The following is a 26,580-nucleotide window of genomic DNA, read 5'->3' on the forward strand; positions in this document are numbered from 1 at the left end:
TGACGGTCACAGTATCCAATGAGAGGAAAAGTAGAAATAACCTAAAATATATCAGAAAGAAATCTATAACTCATTTTAATTTCAAACTAAGTGATTTCACACTGTCTTTTTATTATAAATGTGTTTATTTAACAAATATCATGTACATACCTTTTGTTGAATCATCTTCAATTGGCTGTTTAAAAGCAGTGATATCACTAAATGTACAAAGAAATAAAACGACTTTATCTTGCTCATTTCGAATTGGTGCAATCTTCACAAAAAACCACACAGGAGTCCCTAGAAACAAAAATACAGATATTAAAAATATCAAAACAAAAACAGCACCCTATGTTGTCTGCGTTACTAGCAATAAAATATTGTATATGTTTCAAAGAGAATCAAAACCCTTTAGAGGAGAGAATAAAAGGAAATGAGAAAAAAAAAGTATAGTCACTTAGATATTACACTCAGTCTCAGGCAATTAAATATAGGTGCAGTATTAATGTAACTGATTTTCCCTTAATGCGAACACTTATGAATGCTGCCTGGCTGACGCAAGGCTGGGCAGACAAGGTTTATAACAGTGAACCTCATCCGTTCACCTGTTGATGCACGCAGCCCTGAAAGATTGTGTCGTCTACAACTTTGTGGCTGGTTTATATTGCACCTAGACGCTTCCACTTCACAATAATAGCACTTAAAGTAGACCGGGACAGATCTAGTAGGGCGCAAATATCAGAAACCTATGTGTGTGGCTAAAACACCTCTACTCTATAATTAGTTGGAGTGTCCACATACTCTTGAATATATAAGAAAGATATGGCTACTGTTAAATGCTGGATGCCTCACACTCACTAATTTGTGTCTGCCCCACTTTAAATCTCCAACAAATATAGAGCCAGATTATAAGTGGCGCCCTAACAGTTACACGCAAGCGATATCGGGTTTATTGCAGCTGTTTGCATGCATCATATGTAGCACTTGTTAACAAGTATTAAGTAAACGTGATCGGTTGAGCACTATTGAATTTAAAGCGTGTCGGGATAGCGTGATTACTGTGACTTCAGAGCTCTGGTTAACTGTTTTGCAAAACAAAAAAAGTGTCACAAAATACATTGTAAAGTACAGTTACACTTATAATAACACTATCAAAAAAATATTATAAAAAATATTGCACAATAAAATTATAAGGGCTCAAAGATATGAGGTCTCAGGTGTTAGAAAAAAAGGCAGACAAATGGCTTTAACATTGAGATTCATATATGTATATATACACATGCCTAAATGTGGTCTAAGGAAGGGGGGGGTTATCCTCGAAATGTCACCAGAATAAAGAGTGAGGTCTGTATATTTTCTATTTATTACCCCTGCTTGCACCCTGGTTGTTGTCAGTTTTTGGTTAGTGAGAGTGCAGTACTAATATTTCTGTATTTATGTATGTATATGTATGTATATATATATATATATATATATATATATATGTGCGTGTGTATATATGTATTACAGACATATATACACATATAAACACATAAATACATATGAATACATATATACACATATAAACACATAAATGCATATGAATAGATATATAGACATTGGAACCCTTTGCAGTCAAGTAGATGAAAATATGAAAAAGCAAATGTATGCAATATTAATATTTAATAATGGTTTTAACTATATATTTACTGTAAATATTTCACATTCCAATTTTCTGCACATAGCAGAATATGTTCTATGTATTTTTAAATAGATATTTCTATACATCTGTAAATAGATATATATGAATAAATACAACATACTCTGCTATGTGAAGAACATTGGAATGTGAAATATTAATTTTTTCATGTCAGGTTAGCACACTTGCGTATATGCAAAACATTTTTAGATAAACAACCACAATCACCAGTATGGCACCAACAAGGAGCCAGACCTAGATGGAGTAATCCAAATCACCATGGGGGACCCTCACCCAGACAGAATATACATGCTCCCTATAAGAATAAAAATAACATAAATAATACACATCAACGCAGAAATAGTAATTCCAATACCACTCCTTTTTAAGGGATCCCACCCTGGAGACAGCAGGGGGGAGGGGGGAATACACAAACCTTACTCCCAAACCAACCCCTGAACAACGAAATCCAAAAAGACCTCACGAAGAGGAAGACCAAGAGGTAATAGAGGGGGAATTAAACAAAGAAAAAAGAAACAGAGAGCACTGGAATTAGAAGAAGGGACCAAACTTATATTTAACCTATCAGATAGAATTTTAGATAAACACGAACTTGAATTACTAGCTAAAGGCATGAACTTTGCGCCAAACAGTAGCCCTAATCATTTTAATCTGTATATAGACTTTCAGAGGTTCATACGTAATTTGACGTTAAAAAGGTACTTTTTTAAACAGTCAGAGGACCTTCATCCCTATCCAGTATCATTATTGAATGAGGAGGATGACGAAACTTTGAATGTTTTAACTACATTAAATGATCATTTTTATTCATCACCATTTGACACAATATCTGACACTGTAGAAAACCTAGATTTTTCCATATATGAAGAGAATGAGGATTTTGCTATAAAACACTGTAATTTAAAGAAAAAGTCTATTTTTTATCCTCAGCACACTCAATCTGAGTATATAAAGATCTTCAACAAATTAGTATGTGAGGATCTAGCTGCTCTATCTAAAAATCCCTTATCCATGGGCTCACAAATAGGAGACAATTTGTCTAAAGAAGAGCGAAATGCCTTAAATAATTTAAGTAAATGTACTGATGTGATTTTTAGGGCAGCTGACAAGGGTGGGGGGATCGTTGTCCAAAACAGGGGGGACTACTTGAAGGAAGCCGATAGACTTCCACTACTTATATAAATCTAACGTTTAATCCCACAAATAAATATAAAGCAGAATTATTTGAATTCTTGACATTGGCTAAAACTAATGGTATTCTAAATTTGAATGAATATAATTACCTTTATGAAGTGGCACCCAAAATATCTTGTTTTTATCACCTACCTAAGGTGCATAAGGACCCCAAAAATCCCCCGGGCAGACCCATTATCTCTGGGATAGGCTCTCTATGTGACAACTTATCCAAATAAATTGATTACTTTTTACAGCCTGTTGTCACATCTACGAGAGCCTATCTCAGAGATACGATTGATGTGATTAATAAATTCGAAGGTCTTATATGGGAATCGAGTTACACCTGGGTCACGTGCGATGTCTCATCGCTATATACTAGTATCCCCCATATAAAAGGAGTATCGGTTATAAATGACATACTAAGTAAAAATAGATTTGCAGAAAAACAAATAGAATTTTTGGTTGATGGAATATCATTCATTTTGAATCACAATTATTTTTTATTCGAAGGAAAATATTATAGATAACATCAGGGTATGGCAATGGGGACCACTTTTGCCCCATCGTACGCAAATTTATATATGTCACATTTTGAGGATAATCTGGTTTGGAACAACAATCCCTTTGAATCTAATGTCATCGCTATATTGATGACATCATTATGATCTGGCAAGGCCCTGAAAACACTATATTTGACTTTATGAATTATATAAATAATAATACTTATAACCTAAAATTCACCATGGAAAAATCACCAAAATCAATACCCTTTCTAGATCTTACTTTATATCACAATGAGCTTACCAATACAGTAGCGGTTAAAAACTATCGTAAATCCACTGACAGAAACATTCCCCTAGGGCAATTTCAAAGAATCAGACGTAATTGCACAAATACAGAACATTATAATGAGGAATCGATTATACTCATGGATAAATTCAAAGAGAAGGGCTACAATACCAAGCTTTTAGAAGATTGTAAAAAGAAGGTTGATATGATGGACAGAGCTTCCCTAATAGATATCTCACAGAATGGTAGCAATAAATTGAAAAAAGATAGAAAAAATTGTCCAAAATTCGTTACCCAGTATAATAACCAACATTATAAAATTCAAAAAATCCTGAAAAAACATTGGAAAGTCCTCAAACTTGATCCTATCCTCAGTCAGATTTTAGGGGAAAAACCTAATGTTATTTTTAGGAAAAATAAGGACATCAAGAATTATATTGCACCCACCAAACTAAGAAATACAAAACAAAATTTCACAACGATGAATAGCTGGTGTGGGGGAAATAATGGTCTCTATCCATGTAAAACTCTTGATTGTGTCTTATGCCCTCTAATAGACTGTAATTCTAGCCATTTTTTAAATTATAATGGAACAAAAAGATACCCCTGCAAGGATAGGTGCACCTGCCATACCACCTATGTAGTCTACCAATTGATATGTAAATGTGGGTTAATATACATAGGTCGCACGAAGCGTAAAATAAAATATAGGGTCAGGGAGCATATAAGAAATATAGAATCTGGGTTTGATAATCACAGTGTCTCACGTCATTTTAAGTTGTTTCACAACTGCAATCCATCTGACTTGTCTGTTAAAATCATAGAATGGGTAAAACCTAGTGTATGGGATACCAACAGGCTTTTAAATCTTAGAAAGAGGGAGACTTTTTTAAAGACCCTTAACTGTCTGGAACCCAACGGTTTAAACATTGATATTGATCTTCAAGCCTTTCTTTAGTCCTTTATATCTAGAAATTTATTAACTTTTTCTCTAATGGATTTTACGTTTTTGCCCTATATGATATTTATTTTTAAGCAAGGGACTCAAACATATTTTAGCTTCCATTGTATCAAGTGATATTTCGTTTTTATCGTTATTATTATAAAATATGGTTATGTTTTTAGGAATTGTTGGAATTTTTAATATACTTATACTTACTATATTATATATTACTAATTTATTGTTATATTAAGACGATGTATATATCAATCAATTTGTACCATCATAAGAAATGTAGTTCTCCAGCGCCTTTGTTCCCTTTTATAATTATATCAGATTTGTGAAATATAATTTTTTTTATTGTTTTATATATAGACATTTTTTAGCCATTTTACTGATCGAATTTTAGACATCCTTTGGTACGCTATTAAAAGCGTCTGTTCACATTCCCCTTTTGGATCGTGCATATCATTAACGTTATTTTTCATTGACAAGCAACATTCATCCTATTGGTGGAACATGTGGGAGTGTTAATACACACTGCTTACAAAAGGGTATGTACGATCCAAACAAATCACTCTTGAGAAAGTCCCTACGTCACTGGGACGAAACGCGTAGAGCCCCGCCCCTTTTACGTCAGCCGCTCGATCCTGTGAGGCCGTCCTCAGTTCTAAGTCTGCAGCAAGGAACTTTGCGATTTGAGAGCCTAGGATCATATGTATTTGCTTACAACTTGTTAGCTTAACATCTTTTTAATTGTGTATAACCCTGAAAACTGACTTTTTACACTCTGCCAGCCTGGTCTCTGGCTTCTGTGGGAACACACTCAGCTACAAACTTGCTTTTTCCTGGAGCTGTCCTGAATACACACCTGTTCATTCCTGGAACTGTCCTGGATACACTCGTTGAGGGGATAAGTTTTACAGTGTTTTTAACACGTGATATGCTGTTTTAATTCTTGCACTTTGTGAGTTGCCATTTGTCTGTGTGAATTTTTATTAAAACGTTTTATACTCTACATTTGGGTCTGCGCACCTCTCCTCTGTCTTTTTAGATTCTTTGCATACAATCAAGGTCTGTGGATTCACCTGCTATAGAGGAGCAGCCGGATTCTTTTGTGTATTACATGCAAAACCTTTGGACTGGAATACCTTTTTGTTTATATATGAATTGACATTGCATATAAATTTGTACTGCTATTTAATGATTATTAATTATTATTTATTCAGTCTAGCTATACATCAGATACTATATGTATTGTTAATATAGTTTATTTTTATATATATATCTTTATCTTCCTTGTTTTTTCAACTTCTTTTTGCTACATTGACTTTTATGGGGAATACGTTAACATGGTCACAATATTCTAACTTTGACTTCTTGATTGCATCAGGTTTTACTTTCAACTTGTAATACAATAAATACTGCTCCACTCGTAATCTGGCCCATAGTTGTATTAAGTTCCCCAATATATAACATCTTGCATAGAAAATGAGGAAAATTAGGAATATGGAAAAGCGATAATTACATAAATAATGGCATGTCTGTTTTATTAGGGTAAAGTCGTCTCAGTCGATAGAACAAGAACAGCCAAGAAAGGGATGATCATGAATTTTCTGGGGCATTCTAAAGGCATGAAAGGGTTTTTTCACCTACACCACATTCAAGCCCTTGTGAAGTATTTCAACTTGTGGTCAAGTCTAAACATTTGACAATGTTGTCTCCTTTTTATTTATTTATTTATTTGCTTATTTATTTTTCAATTTCGCTGTTTTCAGGTATTCTTTTATGCCTATATTAGAGTGGATTTTATTACACATGGACAGTTTTATTTGGCTAGTAATGTTTTGAGGGTGTTTTTGTGATGTGGTTATCTTTGGCTGTGGAACTTCATCTTTGGGGTGAGAAGTTACAATATAGATGTAGCTCCATTGATCATAATGTAACTCTACTTGCTGTTGTGATAAGGGGCGTGTCCAGTGATGGCAATTCTGGTTCTGGTGAAATTCCAAAATTTTAGCAACGGGTTCTCTAACTTCTCTATAATACAGAGCCTATTATTATTATTATTATTATCGGTTATTCTGTGTTAAATAGATATGACAAAATTACAGAAAGAATTGTACAAGTCAATCCATTTACTAATAAGGCATTTGAAGTATCAGACAGCAACAATAGTTTATAACAGTAGTTCCAATAGTGGGTGGTACTGCCCCCTGGGGAAGTATTAATGTTGGGGCACTAAAAGGCATGAGAGTTGGAAGGGGAGCACTGGAATTACCATAGGGGCACTAGTAGGAAAGGAGTGGAAGAAGAGGCTAGTAGACTCTCAAAATATAATTATAACTTGTTGAGCTTTATCCTAGATGAGCAAAGTATTTATAGTTGTACTGCTCTTTGACTTCAATTCTTTTTCATCTATGATAGTTCAGGTTTATCAGCAACTTACATTTACTTTCACTATGATAAATTGCAGTGACTTGTACTATATGCTTGCATTCTTTGATTTGCCAATGCTGTACATTAGCATGCATTATTAAAATTAGCTGCATAATATAGAATCATTGTGTAGTATCAGAAAACACAGAAAGAGTCTGTTGTGCTTGTCTGAGTAGCTTCATACACCGTCAACATTCTAAGGATTTAAGTTTTCTGTCATCAGAAATAATCTGGTTGTGCACTAACACTTCGGTAAGTAGAATACACTTTCTATAAAGTTGATTTATTGGTGCAGTAGCACAACTATACCCCCAAGCAAATACATTGACTCCAGATCTCCAACTATAGCGATTTAAGACTCCTGCTAAGGTAAATTTTACTAAATGTGGGTTATAAGACTCTTGCACAAAGACTATCGACTTTAAAAAGCTGGTATCAGAAAATAAATATAATCAAATTTTAATAAAATTTTAAACATTCTTTTAAAATGTGATTATATTTAATTAGTACTCATTTAGATTGTATTGCCTCATTATCTTTATTAAGGGTTACGCATTGCTCTGGTCCTATTTATGACCGATGCTCCTGAAACTCTCCGCCACCTCAAGGCTGGTGGAGTTAAATAATCACAATGAGATTCAATTGGGATGATTGACAAGTCCTGCTCTTGCGTGATTAGCTGCGCAAAAGTAGGGGGCATGGCTAGTGCAATGTTAAATGAGGGCAGCAGATGCAGTCCACTTGTCACAATGCCTGGCGGATAAGATTCTCAGAGGTGAACCTTTTCCATCCGGGCTTTAATAAATGGGGCTCCTGGTCTAAATATTTTTTATAGATTATGTTAAGGGGTGCTGATGATGAGTTTATGGAGCCAAGGGGCAGTGACATGAAAAGGTTTGGGAACAACTGGTTTGTAATGATAATTGTGCATTGCTCTATTTCACAGCCAAATACACCGTATATTGCTATTTTACAGGTAAAAAGGCAGAAGAAAAAATATTTATTGATTAAAGAAAATGACCTAAAATATCATAGATAAGTTTCTCTTTTATAACTGGTTATCCATTCAAAAATATTCACTACTTTTTTGATCTAAGACTGAAAAATAATAAAATACTGCTTGATGGCTCAAATGATGACATGGGGTGTAGAGAATACACAAGCAATGGAAAATTTACTGTAGCGTAGCTTAGTGTCAAAACAATCCTCCGGATCACAGAATGATAATTATATTGCAATGATAGTAAAATTTTATGCCTCAATGGCTTCAAAGACGTGATCCTATACATATTGGCTTAGTTACACAATGATTATTTATTAGAAGATCATATAATCTGAGTTTACAAACCTGAATAATTTATAAAACATGAGACCCATAATACAGAAATAATTTAACCACTCGGCTGCCAGAGGACAACCAGGGGTATATGTCCCAAGCTCTATTGTAGCATTATACAATATACATTTTTCAACATCTCCAGAAAATGGATTTTGCAAACAGACATTGGTGGAAACAATGCAAAATGCAATAACCTATATTCACTCTATTTCTCTGTGGCATACATTTTTTATGAATGCAAATAGATTAGCAAGTAAAACAGTTCTCTAGCAAGGAAACATAATGAACAGAGGTGGTTTGGCAATTTAGCAATCACACAGAACTCATTGTTTTGTTAATGATCACTGCAGTGGATGAATAAAATCTTGGCAAAGAAATTCTCTTATCTCACATACAATAAAAGAAAAAAATAGCCTTGCACAACAAAAACGCATGCAGATGTATAGATATATCAAGGTATGCGGGTACTTACTATTTTTTTTATACATTAAAATTTCAAAGGAATTCATTTCATAATTCTCAAAGGTCTGCCGAACTTTGTCAATTGTTTCTTTGTCAGTCAGCTCTCCATACATAAAGCTGAAAAACACCAATACAAATGGATTATTTAAATCAGTTCTTCCAAAATTAAATTATCCATGGAGCCCTTATCGGATTTAAAAAGTATTATTGGAATCCAGGACCCATATATTCAGATCCCGCAAAATTCCCCAAAACAATCACCATATACCTGAAATGCAAATTTGCAATCAAAATAAATCCCCTAATCAACTAAAGCACCTACACCATATAATTGCTACCCCAGACCAATTTTGAAGAACCACTAGCCACACAAACTGGATGACAGTGTGGATAACACTGTCATTCAATACCGTGTTGCTGTATATAAATCATTTCATATAATTATGGCACTGCTTATTTATGTCTACAATTAAGAAACTCAATGGGAACATCATGAAAAGAGCCAAATGCACCAAGGTTGCAGAAATGTTAAAGGGACAGTCTAGGCCAAAATAAACTTTCATGATTCAGATAAAGCATGTAATTTTAAACAATTTTCCAATTTACTTTTATCACCAATTTTGCTTTGTTCTCTTGGTATTCTTAGTTGAAAGCTTAACCTAGGAGGTTCATATGCTAATTTCTTAGACCTTGAAGCCCACCTCTTTCAGATTGGATTTTAACAGTTTTTCACCACTAGAGGGTGTTAGTTCACGTATTTCATATAGATAACACTGTGCTCGTGCACGAGAAGTTATCTGGGAGCAGGCACTGATTGGCTAGACTGCAAGTCTGTCAAAAGAACTGAAAAAAGGGGCCGTTTGCAGAGGCTTAGATACAAGATAATCACAGAGGTTAAAAGTATATTATTATAAATGTGTTAGTTATGCAAAACTGGGAAATGGGTAATAAAGGGATTATCTATTTTTTAAAACAATAAAAATTCTGGTGTAGACTGTCCCTAAAGTTTAAGTGCAAGCATCTGGTCTATTTCACCTGCATTCCTTGGTTATATCTCCCTTTTAAAATCTTCACTGTGCCCTTTAGATATATATTTATTTATCGTCCATTTCCTTTAATGTTTACCACCATCTTTCATTTTTCTCTCTTTTTCTCTCTTCCTTATTTCTCTAATGTTTACATTTCTATTATTTATTTCTGCTCCCCTCTCAAACTTATCTATCTTTAAAGAAACCTTAACATTTAAAAGAAAACACAAAGTGGTCATACAGACATTTAAATATATATATTTTAGACTCCCACTGGTTTTTATTTTACATACCCCTGTCAATTAACCATTTGGTATGTAACAGATGCTGCTAAAGTGGAGGTGTCAGCAGTGCGCTGTCCTTCCTGACAATAGAGTTGGTGACATAGAAACATAGAAACATAGATATTGACGGCAGATAAGAGCCATAGGCCCAGCAAGTCTGCCCGACCTTACCTAACAGTATAAACTTATCTAGTTCGTAGGATAGCCCTATGCTTGTCCCATGCATTTTTAAAGTCCCCCACAGTGTTTGTTGCTACTACCTCTTGAGGAAGTTTATTCCATAAATCAATCACTCTTTCTGTAAAGAAGTGCTTCCTCAAATTACTTCTGAATCTACTACCCTTTAGCTTGAGCTCATGACCCCTTGTTCTTGAATTTTCCATTTTATGTAAAATACCCACAGCCTCAGTTTTACTAAACCCTTTAATGTACTTGAAAGTTGCTATCATATCACCTCTTTCCCTTCTCTCCTCTAAGCTATACATATTTAGGTCATTGAGCCTATCCTGGTAAGTTTTATTTTTTAGACCATGTACCATTTTGGTAGCCCTCCTTTGCACAGATTCAAGTTTGTTAATATCCTTCTGAAGATATGGTCTCCAGAACTGCACACAATACTCAAGATGAGGCCTAACTAATGATCTATAAAGTGGCATAAGAACCTTACTATTTCTGCTGCAAATACCTCTACCAATACATCCAAGCATTCTGCTAGCCTTACTCGCTGCATTACTACATTGTTTACTAAGTTTTAAATCATCTGAAATAATAATTCCCAAGTCCTGTTCCTCGTCTGTAACAGTCAGTAAAGTGTCATTGAGTCTGTAATTAACATTTGGATTTTTCTTCCCTAAATGCATTATTTTACACTTTGCTGTGTTAAACTTTAGACCCCAGTCATTTGTCCAATCCTCCAATTGTTGTATATCACTTCTCATTTTGTCTACCCCCCCTGGAACATCCACTCTGTTGCAAATTTTTGTATCATCTGCAAAGAGACATACTTTCCCCTGTAGCCCTTTGCTGATATCGCAGATAAATATGTTAAACAAAACAGGCCCCAGAACTGACCCCTGAGGAACACCACTAGTAACAGCCCCCTCTGCTGAATGAACTCCATTTACTAAGACACTTTGTTTTCTGTCCTTAAGCCAGCATTCCACCCAGTTCACAATTTTTGAATCTAGACCAAGGAGATATAGTTTGTGAATAAGTTTATTGTGTGGGACGGTGTCAAATGCTTTGCTGAAATCTAGATATGCTACATCAACTGCTCCTCCCTTGTCTAATACATATGCTACATCAACATGCCTTCTGTTGTACTGTCCTGCTGCGTAATTAAAAAAAATAAAAAAGCTTTGGACCAATAGATGGTCTCAGGGGAGTAAGTAATATAGGATCCACAGGGATCATATATATATATATATATATATATATATATATATATATATATATATATGTGTGTGTGTGTATATATATATTGTTGTGATCACTTTTAATACGATAATTATATCCTACTCTGTAAAATTTTGAATAAGCTTAACTATTTCTTACAGTGTTCTTTAGCTTTATTTTAACTAACTAGCTCTTTCTTCTTATTTATTTTGACCCTGCCTCTGACTCTCTCTTTTAATATCTCTTCATTCACTTCTAACTCTCTACGTTCATCTGTTATGGCAATTAGAGTAAATGTATTCAAATGTATCACCTTTTTTTTTAAATACAGCTTCACTAATATCTGCACATTACCAGCAAATAATTGGGAACATTTTGTCAAACGTTGGATAACAAGCCATATGGAAGTTAATATAGTAGGAATATGATGTTAATCCCTACATAAGTATATTTGTAATTGAAATCCACATTATTATTCATAGAACAATCTGTGATTTTTTGTGGCAATTGCTATGCAATTATACAAAAGTTGACAGTCTCAGATTTAACATACTAAATTGCAGCTAGAGTAATCATTTGTATATGTTAAGTGCTATATCTTGATACAAAGGATTTTTGTTACAGGGAGTAAAATCTCAGCAGACTTGGCAGTGGTTAAAGTAATATGGAAGTTATTTCTTAACTTTAATACAAGACTTTCAGTCCATGTTCAGCTGCTGTAAAATGCTTAGATTCTATGTTCAGCTGCTGTAAAATGCTTAGATTCCATGTTCAGCTGCTGTAAAATGCTTAGATTTTTTATAATTCAAGATTACTTTAAGGCAAAAATCACCTTTAAACTCACCAAGTTTTGCACTTCAAGCACAAAGCACTTATTCGGTGTAATTGTTTTAAGAGAACATGATGATATAACAGCAAATCAAAGGCCAAAAAACGTAAGCAGTAAAGCTGCATTAAAGAGACATCAAACCTAAAAAATTTTTTCCATGATTCTGATAGAACATATGATTTTAAACAACTTTCCAATTTACTTTTATTATTAAATTTGCTTCATTCTCATGGTATCATTCATTGAAGGAGCCGCAATGCACTATTGGTTGCTAACTGAACACATGGGGTGAGCTAATGACCACAGGCATATATATATGCAGTCACCAATCAGCAGCTAGCTTTGCTGCTCCTGAGCTTACCTAGATAAACCCTTCAACAAAGGATAACAGGAGAAAGAAGCAAATTACTTAATAGAAGTAAATTTGAAAATTGTCTAAAATTATATACTCGTTCTGAATCACAAATATCTAATTATGACTTACTATCCTTTTAAACATATAGGGGCCCATGTATCAAGCTCAGTACGGAGCTTATGGGCCCGTGTTTCTGGCGAGTCTTCAGACTCGCCAGAAACACAAGTTATGAAGCAGCGGTCTAAAGACCGCTGCTCCATAACCCTGTCCGCCTGCTCTGAGCAGGTGGAGAGGAATCGCCGGAAATCAACCCGATCGAGTACGATAGGTTGATTGACAGCTCCCGCGAGTCAGCAGGGGGCGGCGTTGCACCAGCAGCTCTTGTGAGCTGATGGTACAATGTTAAATGCGGAGAGCGTATTGCTCTCCGCATTCTGCAAGGTCTTGCGGACCTGATCAGCACTGTCGGATCAGGTCCGCAAGACCTTTAATAAATAGGCCCCATTGTCTCAAGATCTTATAACTGCTCATTGAATCAAAAAAGCTCCAATATAAATGCTTGGTAGCTCCTCAGATGTGAGCTGCTGCTCATGTCTAATACCTAAGTCAAACCATAGTGCTAGTTTTCTAGTGTTGAGAAAAATAGAGGAAAAATTACAATATCATTGATATATACTGACAACAGTCCAAATTACAAACACTGTACCTGGTGCCAGTGATATAGGGGAAACCGCAAACACCCCTGTTAGGAATTATTGTTAGCATGACTAGCGCCATCTTGTTCTTCGCCACCATTTTGTCTTAGGCATCCATCTTGGGTAATGAATCTTTTATTATAGTGGTTTATTATGTAGTAAGAAATATGCTGATGTTAGGGAGACTTGCATAGATATAATAGCCCTGAGAATGACCCTGAAGATGTGCATGGATGCATTGTTATCTCTACAAGATGTCAAACGACTGTGATTTGTGCTGGGCCAGGAGGCCCAGTTACTGTTTATCTGTAGTTAGGTATTTCTGTAGAAATGACTCCCTAACACTCCTTTTATTCCAATTATATTTTCTATGAGTTTCTTTGTTCTTATAGAAATACCATGTGAAATGATGTAATTATGAATACGTCACTTGTTAAACCTATATGCTGTAACTCTTGGCTATAAAACAGTGCCTTTCAACTTGCAATAAACAGAATAGCTTTTGGAATCATAGCTGCGTGGTCTGAAATCTATTCTCCTGGACGTCCTGAACAGATAAGTACTGATTTCCAGCTGGTATGGTGTGCCCAATGCCCAGTCCTGAACTGACACCCCCCTCCTGAAACCAATATGCAACAACCCCTCAAATCACAAAAAACAGAGTCCACAGCACCCAGTCTTAAGGAGAATCTGATGTTTTTTTTCAAGCATTAAGGCACACAAAGCAACCAGCTGGTTGCTGTTGTGTGCCATGATGCTTGAATAAAAGCCTATTTTTTTTTTATTATTGATATATATACTTAAGCACCTCAGTGGCTTGCTACAATACATGCACATTTGTATTTTTTAATCCCCTAAAAAAAAAATCTCAGAAGCATACAATCAGAGTAGATCTTTTGCTCTATCACTAAGGCCTCTGACTGGCTGTATCATCTTAGCCTGCTAAAAGAAAATCACCTAAAGTTGGAGGTGGATTGGAAGAGCTAACCTTGCTAAGTTTAGTTTTTGACAAAATGTATATATATATAACCTTGTCAGCACAAGGAGTGTAGGTATGTTATATACAACCTTATAAGTAGCCAATAAAACCCATTCGTCACTGCTTTTGCTGGAGTTACAGGGCTCTTAAAGGGATACTAACCCCACATCTTTTCTTTCATGATTCTGATAGAACATGCAATGTTAAGCAACTTTCTAATTTACTCCTATTATCAATTTTTCTTTGTTCTCATGTTATCTTGATTTGAAAAAGCAGTAATAAAAGGTTAGGAGCCGGCCCATTTTTAGTTCAGCACCTTGGTAGAGCTTGCTGATTGGTTTGCTACATTTAGCCACAAATCAGCAAGTGCTACCCAGGTGCTGAACAAAAAATGGTCCGGCTCTAAAGCTTACAGTACTGCTTTTTCAAATCAAGATAGCATGAGAACAAAGAAAAATTGATAGTAGGAGTAAATTAGAAAGGTGCTTAAAATCTCATGCTCTATCTGAATCATGAAAGAAAAAAATTGGGTTTAGTATCCCTTTAGAAGCCACTGTCTCAGCCCCACTATGTGGTCCCTAATTTAAGAGCATGTATACATTGTCAAAATGTCATGCCATTCTAATTTAGAAAATACTGATATTATTGTTTACAAAACAAGCTTCGTGATATTTTTTTCCATTTTTTCAAATGTATGCTCACTAAAAGTATTTACTAAAAAAGTCTGCTGACAAAAATAAATATGAGTTGTCTAGGAAACTCTCAGAACAACGCTGAGAATTATTTTTTTATCCAATAATTGTAAAAAACGAAAAATGTGTTTGGCATATGGGCGTGAAAGGGGGTGTCAATCATCCCAATCGAATTGGGATGATTGCAGTCCGCCCACTTCTTAAGACGTCTGCTTCTTAACTCCAGTTTCTGGCGAGCTGGAAACTATGGGGGTAGAAAGCAACATCCGCTGCTTATTAAATCTACCCCATAGTCTGAAAGTGATATATTAAACTGCCATAAAACAGGTTGAGATCTGTGCATATCCTAAAAGGGCTAATTAATTAAAAATAGTTTGCATAAAAAAATTGCTGGCAAGTATTTAAATTTCAAAAATAAGCAAAAATACTTAAATAGCCATGCTGTCTGGAGCACTGTGCTCTAATTCTACTCTAGTTTCTAACTTTTCAATCACTGTTGGCGACACGACTATCTCCCCATCACCCCAAGTCCGCTGTCAAGGAGTTACACTTGACTCCAGTCTGTCTGTTATACCCCACATCTAATTCCTCTCTTCATCTTGTTGCAACCACCTACGCAATATCTCCAAAATTTGCCCATTTCTGAGTGCTGAAACTACTAAACAGCTAATCCACTCCCTAGTAATTTCCTGACTTGACTACTGTGATAACCAACTAACTGGCCTTCCTCTCTACCACCTCTCCCCCCTTCAATCCATCCTAAATGCCTCTGCTAGACTAATCCACCTCTCCCGATGCTCTTTATCAGCTGCACCTCTCTGCGAGTCCCTTCACTGGCTCCCCATTCACAGCAGAATTAAATTCAAAATTCTCACCCTGACCTACAAAGCCCTTACCAATGCAGCCCCCCCACCTGTCCTCATTCATCAACAAATATACTCCAGCCAACCCCCTAAGATCCAACAATGACCTGCTCCTTGCATCGTCTTCCATCACCTCCTCCCATGCTAGGTGCGGCACCAACCCTCTGGAATGCACTTCCTAGAAGCTGTCAGACTTTCCCCTAACTTCTCCTCCTTTAAACGCTCCCTAAAGACCTTTTTGTTCAGGGAAGCCTATCATCAAATCATTAATAAATGAATTCCACTTGCCTAATAGTTGCCCTCTTCTAACTCCACATTATCACCTTTGCAGCCCCCACCTCCTGTTTCTCACCCTCCTACCCAGCTAGACTGTAAGTTCCCACGGGAACAGGGCCCTCAATTCCCCCTGTATTTGTTTGTTTAATTTTATCTATTATCTTATATTGTATTGTATTGCATCACTTTTGTACTTTTATCTTTGTACCCATGGACAGCACTGCAGCATCTGCTGGCGCTTTATACATAAATAATATTTTTTTATGTCCTTTTAAATTATAAAATGATTTTTATTTCATTGTAATAACATTTTTTGCATACATTTTTAAAACATATAAGAAAATTAAATAGTTTGATAGATTTAGTGGTTTTATGCATTGTCATATTTTGTTCTTGAGCAATATATTCTCTACAGGGATTTGTATATATTATTAACCAGGAACTCATAACTGAGATTTTGCATGAGGATATAAATTATATATCTGTGCTGGAAGTACGCACCATTCTGAAGTCCCTGTTCTACTTATTCTTTAAATGCATAAATAAGCATAACAATTGTTGTGCCACATAATTTGTTTAATAATACAAATAAAACACGTCAGTTACAGTTCATGCTACTGAAGTGAAATATAGAGAAACATTCATTAATACCTGCAAGTGCTGCTTTTTTGCATAACCTCTGCTCTATGGTATCCTGAAAGCTTGCAAAATCCATCATTGCTGTAGACAATTGGCCAATCCACTATCTGGGCATTACCCAAGACAAAATTAGTATCTGTTCAAAATAAACATAAAACAAATATTTTATTGTCAAACCTATTAGATTTTATGTTACAAAGTTCCAGTACCACTGTGTATTTATCAGCATAATATCAATTACATCTTTGAAGGTGTTGTGGGAAATAAGAAAAGTTAGTTCAGTGTTAGAACAAAATTAAACCAATATTATATTTTCAATTTTATTAAGCGAGAAAGAAAATGCTTAGAGGATTTCTCAGTCACTTTAAAGCTAGAATAAAATTAAACTGACATTGTCACCAGCTAAAACTTTTAAGTCTATTTAAAAAAGTCTCTATGTATATAATCATTTTTAGAAGTCTTAATGCTAAGTGTTCACTTAGAAGAAACTATTTTTAAATCTCGAAATGTCACAACATATTAAAGATTGCTGTGCTATAAATACAGAGAGTGCATGTATTGAATTTTTCTATTTTGACTGCCTATGCACCCTGGTCTATAGAATTTGGCGAGTGGGAGTGCGCTATCTACTATATATATATATATATATATATATATATATATATATATATATATATTTATATATACTGTATATATATATATATATATATATATAAATATATATATATATACACATGGCTCAAAATTTCCAATAGCCCACTAGTCATTGGCGAGTGAAAATGTAATGGTTGAAAGTTATTTAGAGAATGTTGAGTCTGAAGTCTGGTGGCATGTTGTAAGTGGCAAAGTTGGCACGTTGTATTTGATGAATGTACTTTCCTATTGCAGTAAGGACAAACACACATTTGGGGCTATGTGCTAGAACTATTACCTAAGGGCATATTACATAGCCATGAAAGGGCAAGGATATGCTATGCCTCTAGGACTGTGGTGACCCCATAAGTGCTTAGAGGGTAAAGGGGGCAAAGAGAAAGAGATTGTAATGTAGAAGAAGGTAGAGTTAAAAGAGCGTAGAGAAAAAAAAGAGTGAAGATATATGAGTGGGGAAAGAAAGAGTGTAAAGAGAAGATATGGCCTGAGAGAGAAGGGACAGGATAAAAAGAGAGATTGAAAAGAGAAGGGAGTGGAGAAAGATAGTTAAGAGCGAGAAGGGAGAGATGATAATTATTTTTTAAAAAAAGAAAAATCTCCAGGTCTTGGAATGGCTTTAAATTTGAAAACATTACCAAAAAAAATTACTAGAATCTCAGACCATTCATATTTCCTAGTAAAGTGTCTGATCATTCTCAAATAATTTTAAAAAATGGCTTTAGTCATAAAGCCACATATTTCAACAATAAACATCAGATGTAGCATAAAGACATAACTAAAAATGATTATTTAACAATTGCTCAAAAAATAGTTATTTTGGTAGTGCTGGGACAATTTTTTTAAAATATTTTACTTTTTTTTCTAACGTCATCCAACCATTGTTTCTTACACCCCTATTCAATTGACATTAATAATCATTAATTAAACTGGTTATAAGATAATTAGTGCACCAATTACAATATGACTCTCTCCACTGAGCTACAAGTACTTTCAAAAAAGTAAAATATTATATTAATTTGTGTATTCAAACAAGAGAATATTTTTTTTTCTTTCTTGGATTCAAGTTTATTACATGAAATATACATCTTATGCAATGTCTGTTTTCCTCTAATGGAAAGGACCTTTTAAACTGTTTGACTGACTTGAAAGCCAAAAAGAGGCTTAAAGGATTGAGGTGCTGCAATGCAGGATCGAGTTAATGTGCATTGAGATTACACACTAAGAAATCTGTGGATAAGAGCAAATGGTTTTAAAAGTGTCTCCTATGTACTGAAATATTTATGTTGCTAGAAGACAGTAGACCACAAGCCTTTTCTGAAAATGAACTAGCATGTAACCGGTTCCGTATCTATATATTCAAATTATTTTTACATGGATAGGTAGTTTTTATATATTCGGATATTTATTTATTTATTTTTTGCCTGTATTTCCTTTTGTTAAAATTTTCAAATTCCTTATTTCTTGGATGATTTATTAAAAACATATAGATTATATTACAACCTAATGATCTATTATCGGTGTTTTCATTAACATGGCTGCCTCAATGTATACTTATATTGTATTTTGTTTGATTGACACCATAATACTTAATGAGTTAAATAGTATTTTATTTTTTTATATATTCTTCATTATGAACATATTGCACCTTTACTGATACACTTGTAATATCCATAAAACAGGTAACGAACCATATAAAACACAGATACAGAAGCATTAGGAGGATTGCAGTAAATATAGCAGGATTACCTATTATATGAAAACAAAAAGCATTTCACGATGAGCCTATTCAATAGAAATCCATTTGAGATAATAGCAACATGATATATTTTTTCCAGACCATCTTAAAAGGACATTGATGCAAATTATGCAAAAGGATAAGATAAACATAATTTATAATGATCCATAAATTAGTTTGAAAGAACTTTATGTACATATTAGTTTTTTGGGGAATTCTGAACATAATCTTGATGTAAATAAAAATACCGATGTTTGTTATAGAAACTATGTTATATGACAAAGCAAAAGGACCAAACCAATGTCCAAAATAAATGTCCTCAGTCAACATGGCAATATATAGGTATTTGCTATATTGTTGTATTAAATTCCATTTATAATCACATATTATTTTTAGAACATTATCATTAGTTTATTTGCTATAAATATGATTGAATTTCTATTGAATATTCTCCACATATTGACTAAAACAAGGGATTTACAGGTGGATTAAGTTGGAACACACAAATATATGGAGTTTTATTATTTAACACAATCTACAGGACACAAAATAATAGTTCTATGCCAACAAGTGTTATTTTACAATCTTTAAACTAATACTGCATTATACAATGTGCACCAAGTGTAGAATGAGAAATACTGCAATCCTTCACAGCATTAGTATAACATTTAAATGTAATCAGAATTATCCTTGTTGGATTAAAAAGTAGATGCATCGTCTTATTATACATTGTTTTTGTAAATTAACAGAAATTGGTACAGAACAACTATGACAGTAAGGATGGAATCAAGAAGAGGATTATATGAATACATTGTACTGCAGAGCACTATTTTGTACCTGTCTGTCTATGAGAAAGTGTCCAGACTGAAAATCAAAAAAAGAAAACATGTTAAAGAACAGGTGATATAAATAGAAAATTGTCACTGGTATGTTTAATAAAACGTAAAAAAAACTTTATTTCCCAATACACTTGTTACATACGTCAGCATGAATCTGTCACAAGTCCAACCATATTATAAATAGCACATTTGTGTCTTTAAAGAGGTAATTTCACCTCTCTTTGACGATTTCCAAGTATGAATAAAATCTAAGCTTGTGATGGTGACATTGTAGAGAAAACATTACTTCAGTTCAAAGTGATTAATTTCATTTATTTAAAAAAGAAAAGCTGAGAGGTAGTGATGTCCCGAACTGTTCGCCCGCGAACGGTTCACAGCGAACATAGGTTGTTCGCGTTCACGTTTGTGGGCGAACACATGGCGATGTTCGATCCGCCCCTATGTGTCATCATTGTGGAAACTTTGACCCTTTATGTCACAGCCGCCTGACACATTAGAGCCAATCAACATCAGACACTCCCTCACAGACACTCCCAGCTACTCGGAATCCGCCATTTTAGACTCATAACGACCTTGCTTTTTTAATGAGAGGACGTGTTGTGTTTTTGCTCCTGACATTAATAGGAAAAACATAGCTAGGCTAGTGTATTTACAGTCCAGAAGGACTCCACTCATCTCTGCTGCAAGCACAGCACCCCAAAAAGCCCTTTTTAGGGCTATATTTCATGCCGTTTTTTTTTTTTTTTCTTTTTTTATTAGCATTTTCCTGGCTTTCAGCTGTGTGTTTAAGGCTCACAGCATATGCTGTGACTACTGCCACCACTGATATCTCCCTAACAACATTAGTTTAAATTTAACTAACCCAAAAATATAATTATTTTTCTAGTGTAATTTTTTTTCATTTTCTATCAGGCCAGTGTCACACAGCATATACTCTGGTTCATTGCTCTGTGCCAGCCAGCAGCCAGCAGTGTTAATATCCGTTTATAACATTATTTTTAATTTTAAAAAAAACACAAAAAAATATTTTTCTAGTGTAATCTAATTACATTTACTATCATGCCTGTGTCTGTCAGGCTCACTCAGCATTAATATACCTCTTTTTTTTCAGTCTTTTGGTTAATTGGTCTGTGCCAGGCAGCCACCCAGCACTCATATCTATTTTTCTTTCACTTTAATTTTAATATAAAAAAAAAAAAGTTTAAATTTGTTTGCTAGTGTAATCTAATATAATTTTCTATCCGGCCTGTGTGTTTTGCTGACATAGAGAGCCTACTGTGTTTACTTGCTGCCCTCCCTAGTCTATGAGCCACGACTCATATGTGTTTAACCTTTTTTTAATTTCCCCCCCAAAAAAATAATTTCAATCATTTTTCTAGTGATTATTAGAATTTATTAGGGTAATTATATATCTAACAAATCTATCTATTTCTCTTCTATCGATTCTATCTAACTATCAATCTATGTATATCTATCTATCTATCCTATCTATCACTATCAATCTATCTTCTGTCCGGGATGTTTTGAGACAGCCACTTTGGGAATGTTAGTTGATTTAGACCCATTATGGCTTAAAAGCAGACTCTGCATCAACTATGTAATTTTCCATGGGAGTTTTGCCAGGGATCCCCCTCCAGCATGCAACAGTCCAGGTGTTAGTACCCTTGAAACAACTTTTCCATCACTATTGTGGCCAGAAAGAGTCCTTGTAGGTTTTAAAGTTCGCCTGCCTATTGAATTCAATGGCGGTTCGCGCATTCGCGCGTTCGCGAACAATACCGGATGTTCGAGTCCGCGGTTCGCGAACCGAAAATTTTAGGTTCGCGACATCACTACTGAGAGGTGTCATCTTACTTTTTTTGCAGCAACGTTCTGTTATCATCTAGTTACTGTATGTGCAGTTATACACTTACCAATAAATACTAATACAAAGCTAACATTGGAGTACAAAACATATTTTTTATTACATTAACAAATCCTTGGGTAGTTTCATCAATTGTATTTCTCAAGTGTATATAAAAGTGTAGAAAAGTCAATGAAATTTATTGAGACGTCTAATGCAGGACTTCCCTCAAAGACCAGCCTAATAAAGAGAGAGTGTAAAAAAGCAATGCAGCTGAGAATTTACTAAGCTGATTTATTATAATGATATTGATTCAACAATTATATTAATAATGTTTCCAATGCACATATCATAATGCTTTTTCTGTTTTCATATAGTCAGACATAACTTTTTCAAGTATATATTTAATGGCTTATTGGAATGCAAAAGATACTTGGGCCAGATTACTAGTGGAGCGTAGAAACATTTGCACCCGAACAATAAGGGGTTTATCGCGGGGAGTTTGTGCTCATTGGGCATACCGCTGGTATTACGAGTTGAAAGTAAGCACAATCGTTTGAGCGCAATCGCAATTTACGCTAGAATGATTACCCCTACTTTAGAGCTCTGGTTAACTGTTTCATGAAACATACAAGCTGCACAAAACACACCAAAAATACATTAAAAAGTATAGTTACACTCATAATAACACAATCTAATAAAAATTATTTTTAAAAAAATATTGCACAAAAAAAGATATAAAGGCTCAAAGATATGAGATCTCAGGCAGGAAAGGGGCTTTAACATTAAGATACATACATATACATGTCTAAAGATGGATATGTGTACATATAGATATGTCTATATATGTGTGCATATGTATTTATATGTGTATATATGTATTTACAGACATATATACGCATATAAACACATAAATGCATATGTATACATATATAGACAATATATACACATATAAACACATAAATACATATGTACACACACACACATATATATATATATATATATATATATATGTATATATATACATTGCATTGGAGCCATTTTGCAGTTAAGTAGATGAATACATGTAAAAGCATATTTTTGCAATATTCATTTTTAATAAATATTTTAACTATGTATTTACTATAAATATTTGACATTCCAATGTTCTGCACATAGCAGAATATATTCTATGTATTTCTAAATAGATATTCATATATATATATATATATATATATATATATATATATATATATATATATATATATATAAAGATTTATTTATGAATAAAAAGGACATATTCTGTTATTTGAAGAACATTGGAATGTGAAATATTCATATTTTCATGTTGGGCTAGCGCAAATGAGAATATGAGATCAGGTTTGTGTGAGGAGTGGGGTGTTTTTTATGGGGGAATACGTGAGCGCGCATGCAGAATTCTAACTTCGGCTTTCTGCATTTGTCTACTTGTCTAAGTTTACTTTCAACTTATAATATGAGTGCAACCTGACAAGAGCAAAAAGCTTACTTCTAGCGCAATTAACGCTCAAGCTGAAGCGTTAATTTGCGCACCACTCATAATCTAGCCCATAATAAAATGTTTATAGTTATAAACAAAATACTGTATTGTATACAAAATTCTCCAGTAAATATAGGTAATTGTTCGAAAATAAATGTGTAATATGTGCATTACAGTGAACAAGTATTTAACCATATCACTGTTGGGCCATTTTTACTGTGCTAGAGGTGTTTTAGGTGTTTCGCCTTCATTGCATTTACACATAATTTAATTGTTTTCTGTGAGGTACCCACTCAAATTATACCTATTTGTTTTCAGCAGACCAAGCATTTTTAGAAAATAATTTGAGTTTGCAGACATATAATATTAAGAGAAAATGCTACCATGTTTAATGCAAAAAACGTTAAATTTTTGTGTCATTTGGTATGGTGCACATAGTAAATTGCATCATGAAAGTCATTATTTCATAAATATTTCAAACACACATATTGTCCCAGAAAAGAGAATAATTATTATTGTTGTTACTATTCACTATCTTGCAATTTATGCAGACAATGAGTGGGTATAAAAAAAACTAATTACACAAATATTACACAACTTACACAACTTTAAAATTGCACAAAATTCTGAATTACCAGAGGGGCAATTTAACCAATTTTGTAAATTTGAAACTCTATGGGGCCCATTTATCAAGCTCTGTATGGTGCTTGAAGGGCCGTGTTTCTGGTGAGCCTTCAGACTCGCCAGAAACACCAGTTATGAAGCAGCGGTCTAAAGACTGCTGCTCCATAACCTGTCCGCCTGCTCTGAGGAGGCGGACAGAGATTGCGTGAAATCAACCCGATCGAATATGATCGGGTTGATTGACACCCCCTGCTAGCATCCGATTGGCCGCGAATCTGCAGGGGGCGGCGTTGCACCAGCAGTTCACAAGAACTGCTGGTGCAATGCTGAATGTGGAGAGCGTATTTTAAAAAACTAAACAAAGAAAACATAAAATTGTTGTATCCAGAGTCATCCTATATAAAACATTACCCATTTTTACATTATCTCAGTTCTTCCATATATTTTAATTCTTACATTTTTATTTTATTTTTTTGCAACATCAACAGAAACAAATAAATGAGGCAAGTGGCTACTGTCAGGTTATCAGACTTACTATAATGACCACTTCATAGCTTTAAGAACATGAAACCCCTTATTTAAATAGTGAAACCTCAATCTTTCAAATGTGGGACATTATAATATGTTGTTATTGTGAGGGGGTAATAAAAGCATCAGAACCCCAAAAATACAACTAAAGAGATGTATTTGTTATTGCTGTGACAATCAGCTGGCAGCAGGTGGACACAACACCACTCATTTGAAAGAACAGGATTGCTATTTTCAAATAAGTTTATGAACGCATTGGAATTTGTGAGGGAAAACATAGGGGATACCCCACCTCCTGATATTGTTGTATATGCTTACAGTTCTGACAGGTGAACATTGTTAACACAGTGGTCAGTGAATAACCACCGGACATGTGATCCCTCCTTTTAAAGTGTGGCCTCACTTGCCTTGTAGTAGTGCATATTTTGGGGTGCAAGGGGCCCTTTTATAGCGCAGATGAATGTAAAAGGTACCAAGTATAATACATGTGATTGCTATTCAAAGGGGCAAAAGACCACTCATTTGACTGTGTGCAATCCCCCCTTTATGTGAGGGATATTAAGTGTATGTGTGATGCATGCTGTCTTTAGGAGATAGGGGCACCATTGCGGTTACTATTCCCCATACAATAAATATATTAGGTAGGTGATTGGCATTAAAATGTCAAACACCTACTAATAACAGAGGTGTAAGACCCCATACTGGAAAGAGGGGGTTACCTTATTTTTAACTCATACTCCTTTTTGTTTTATGGGGGAAATGGGGGCTCTAAAAGTGTCCCCTCCTCAAACACAATATTGGAGTCTACTGGGGGAAGGTGATCAACTGGAAATTTCATTTAAAAGAGAGGAATTACCTCTTTCACTTGAGGGGTCTCATACACGTTAAAACAGACAGAGAAATGGGGAGCTCTTTAGAAGCCCCCTCCCCCACCATCTTTTTAATGTGTCCCAATTGCACAAACAAGAGGGTATATAGGGGCTCAGTTACAGCCCTTCTGCCTCTCTTGTCAAACAGCATTTGAAATGCTGCTGCAGGTATTTGCCATTTTGACAGTGATCCCCTGCTACTTACTGGGGCAAGTTATACTTCATTTGAAAAGGAAGACTCACATCTTTCAAGTGAGGGGTCACTTGCCTCTCTAGCCCAAAGAGAGGGAGATAGTGGCTCCCTTAGACCCACCTCTTCCTCAGATTAAACAGCATTTTCAATGCTGCTGCAGGTAATTGCCATTTCACCTGCAACTTACAGGGGCAGACTCCGCTCTTTACTACTGCTAATTTACTTGTCCTTGTAAGGGGTCTGGGTGCTGAGATACAGGTTTCCAAAGCCTTTTCCCCCAGCTTATTGGCTAGCTGTCTCTCACTGCAGTTATCCCCACCCATTAGTGACATCATTACAGGTCCCAGTGGTGACACCAAAAGACCTACAGGGAAGAGAGGGTGATGGGGAAAGGAGTTGCAGTCTTCTTTCACATCTGCAGTGTGGGGGTCCCCAGGATCCGGAACCCGAAGAGGGACCCCCTGGATGACAAACTTGTGTTCGCCATCCCCATATTGGAGGAGAAATTTGCATGATGAGGATGCCTCGAGCTGTGCAGCTAAGTGGTTAAGGAAATACTTCTAAATGAAACCATTTTCTAATTTTCTATTACCTCCCATGTTTCAATAAAATAAACAAAATCCATGTCATGTAATTTTTGCACCCTGGATTACACTTGGATGGCTATATGTAACAAAGCCTGTATGGTCAGCAAGATTTAAATTAAATTAAAACTGTTAAAATAAAAAAAGAGAAGATGGATCTAATGTCCTTAAAGGGATATAAAATGCTTTGGGATTCTAATATAAAATGCTTAATTATGTATAGTAAACTTTGAAATATACCTTTATTATGTAATTTAATCCTGTTAAAAGTAGAGACTACAGACTTAACACCACTATATTCCAGACAGTCATTGGCTGCACACTCTAGGGACCTATTTATAACTGTCCCTAATTGACT

The 26,580-nt window shown here is 34.9% G+C and overlaps 1 protein-coding gene across 1 annotated transcript in view; it reads right to left on the reverse strand.

Annotated features, from left to right (window-relative positions):
- Nucleotides 1-26,580, reverse strand: part of KCNH1 (potassium voltage-gated channel subfamily H member 1) — an 867,393-nt gene that overhangs the window by 768,457 nt on the left and 72,356 nt on the right. The window contains exons 2-4 of the mRNA XM_053712386.1: nt 16,871-16,994; nt 8,834-8,940; nt 151-279 (exon numbers count right to left, since the gene is read on the reverse strand). Of these exons, the coding sequence (XP_053568361.1) occupies nt 151-279; nt 8,834-8,940; nt 16,871-16,994 (360 nt within the window). The remainder of the gene's footprint in view (nt 1-150; nt 280-8,833; nt 8,941-16,870; nt 16,995-26,580) is intronic.

The sequence above is a fragment of the Bombina bombina genome, chromosome 4 (assembly GCF_027579735.1).
Source record: "Bombina bombina isolate aBomBom1 chromosome 4, aBomBom1.pri, whole genome shotgun sequence".
NCBI classification, from domain to species: domain Eukaryota; kingdom Metazoa; phylum Chordata; class Amphibia; order Anura; family Bombinatoridae; genus Bombina; species Bombina bombina.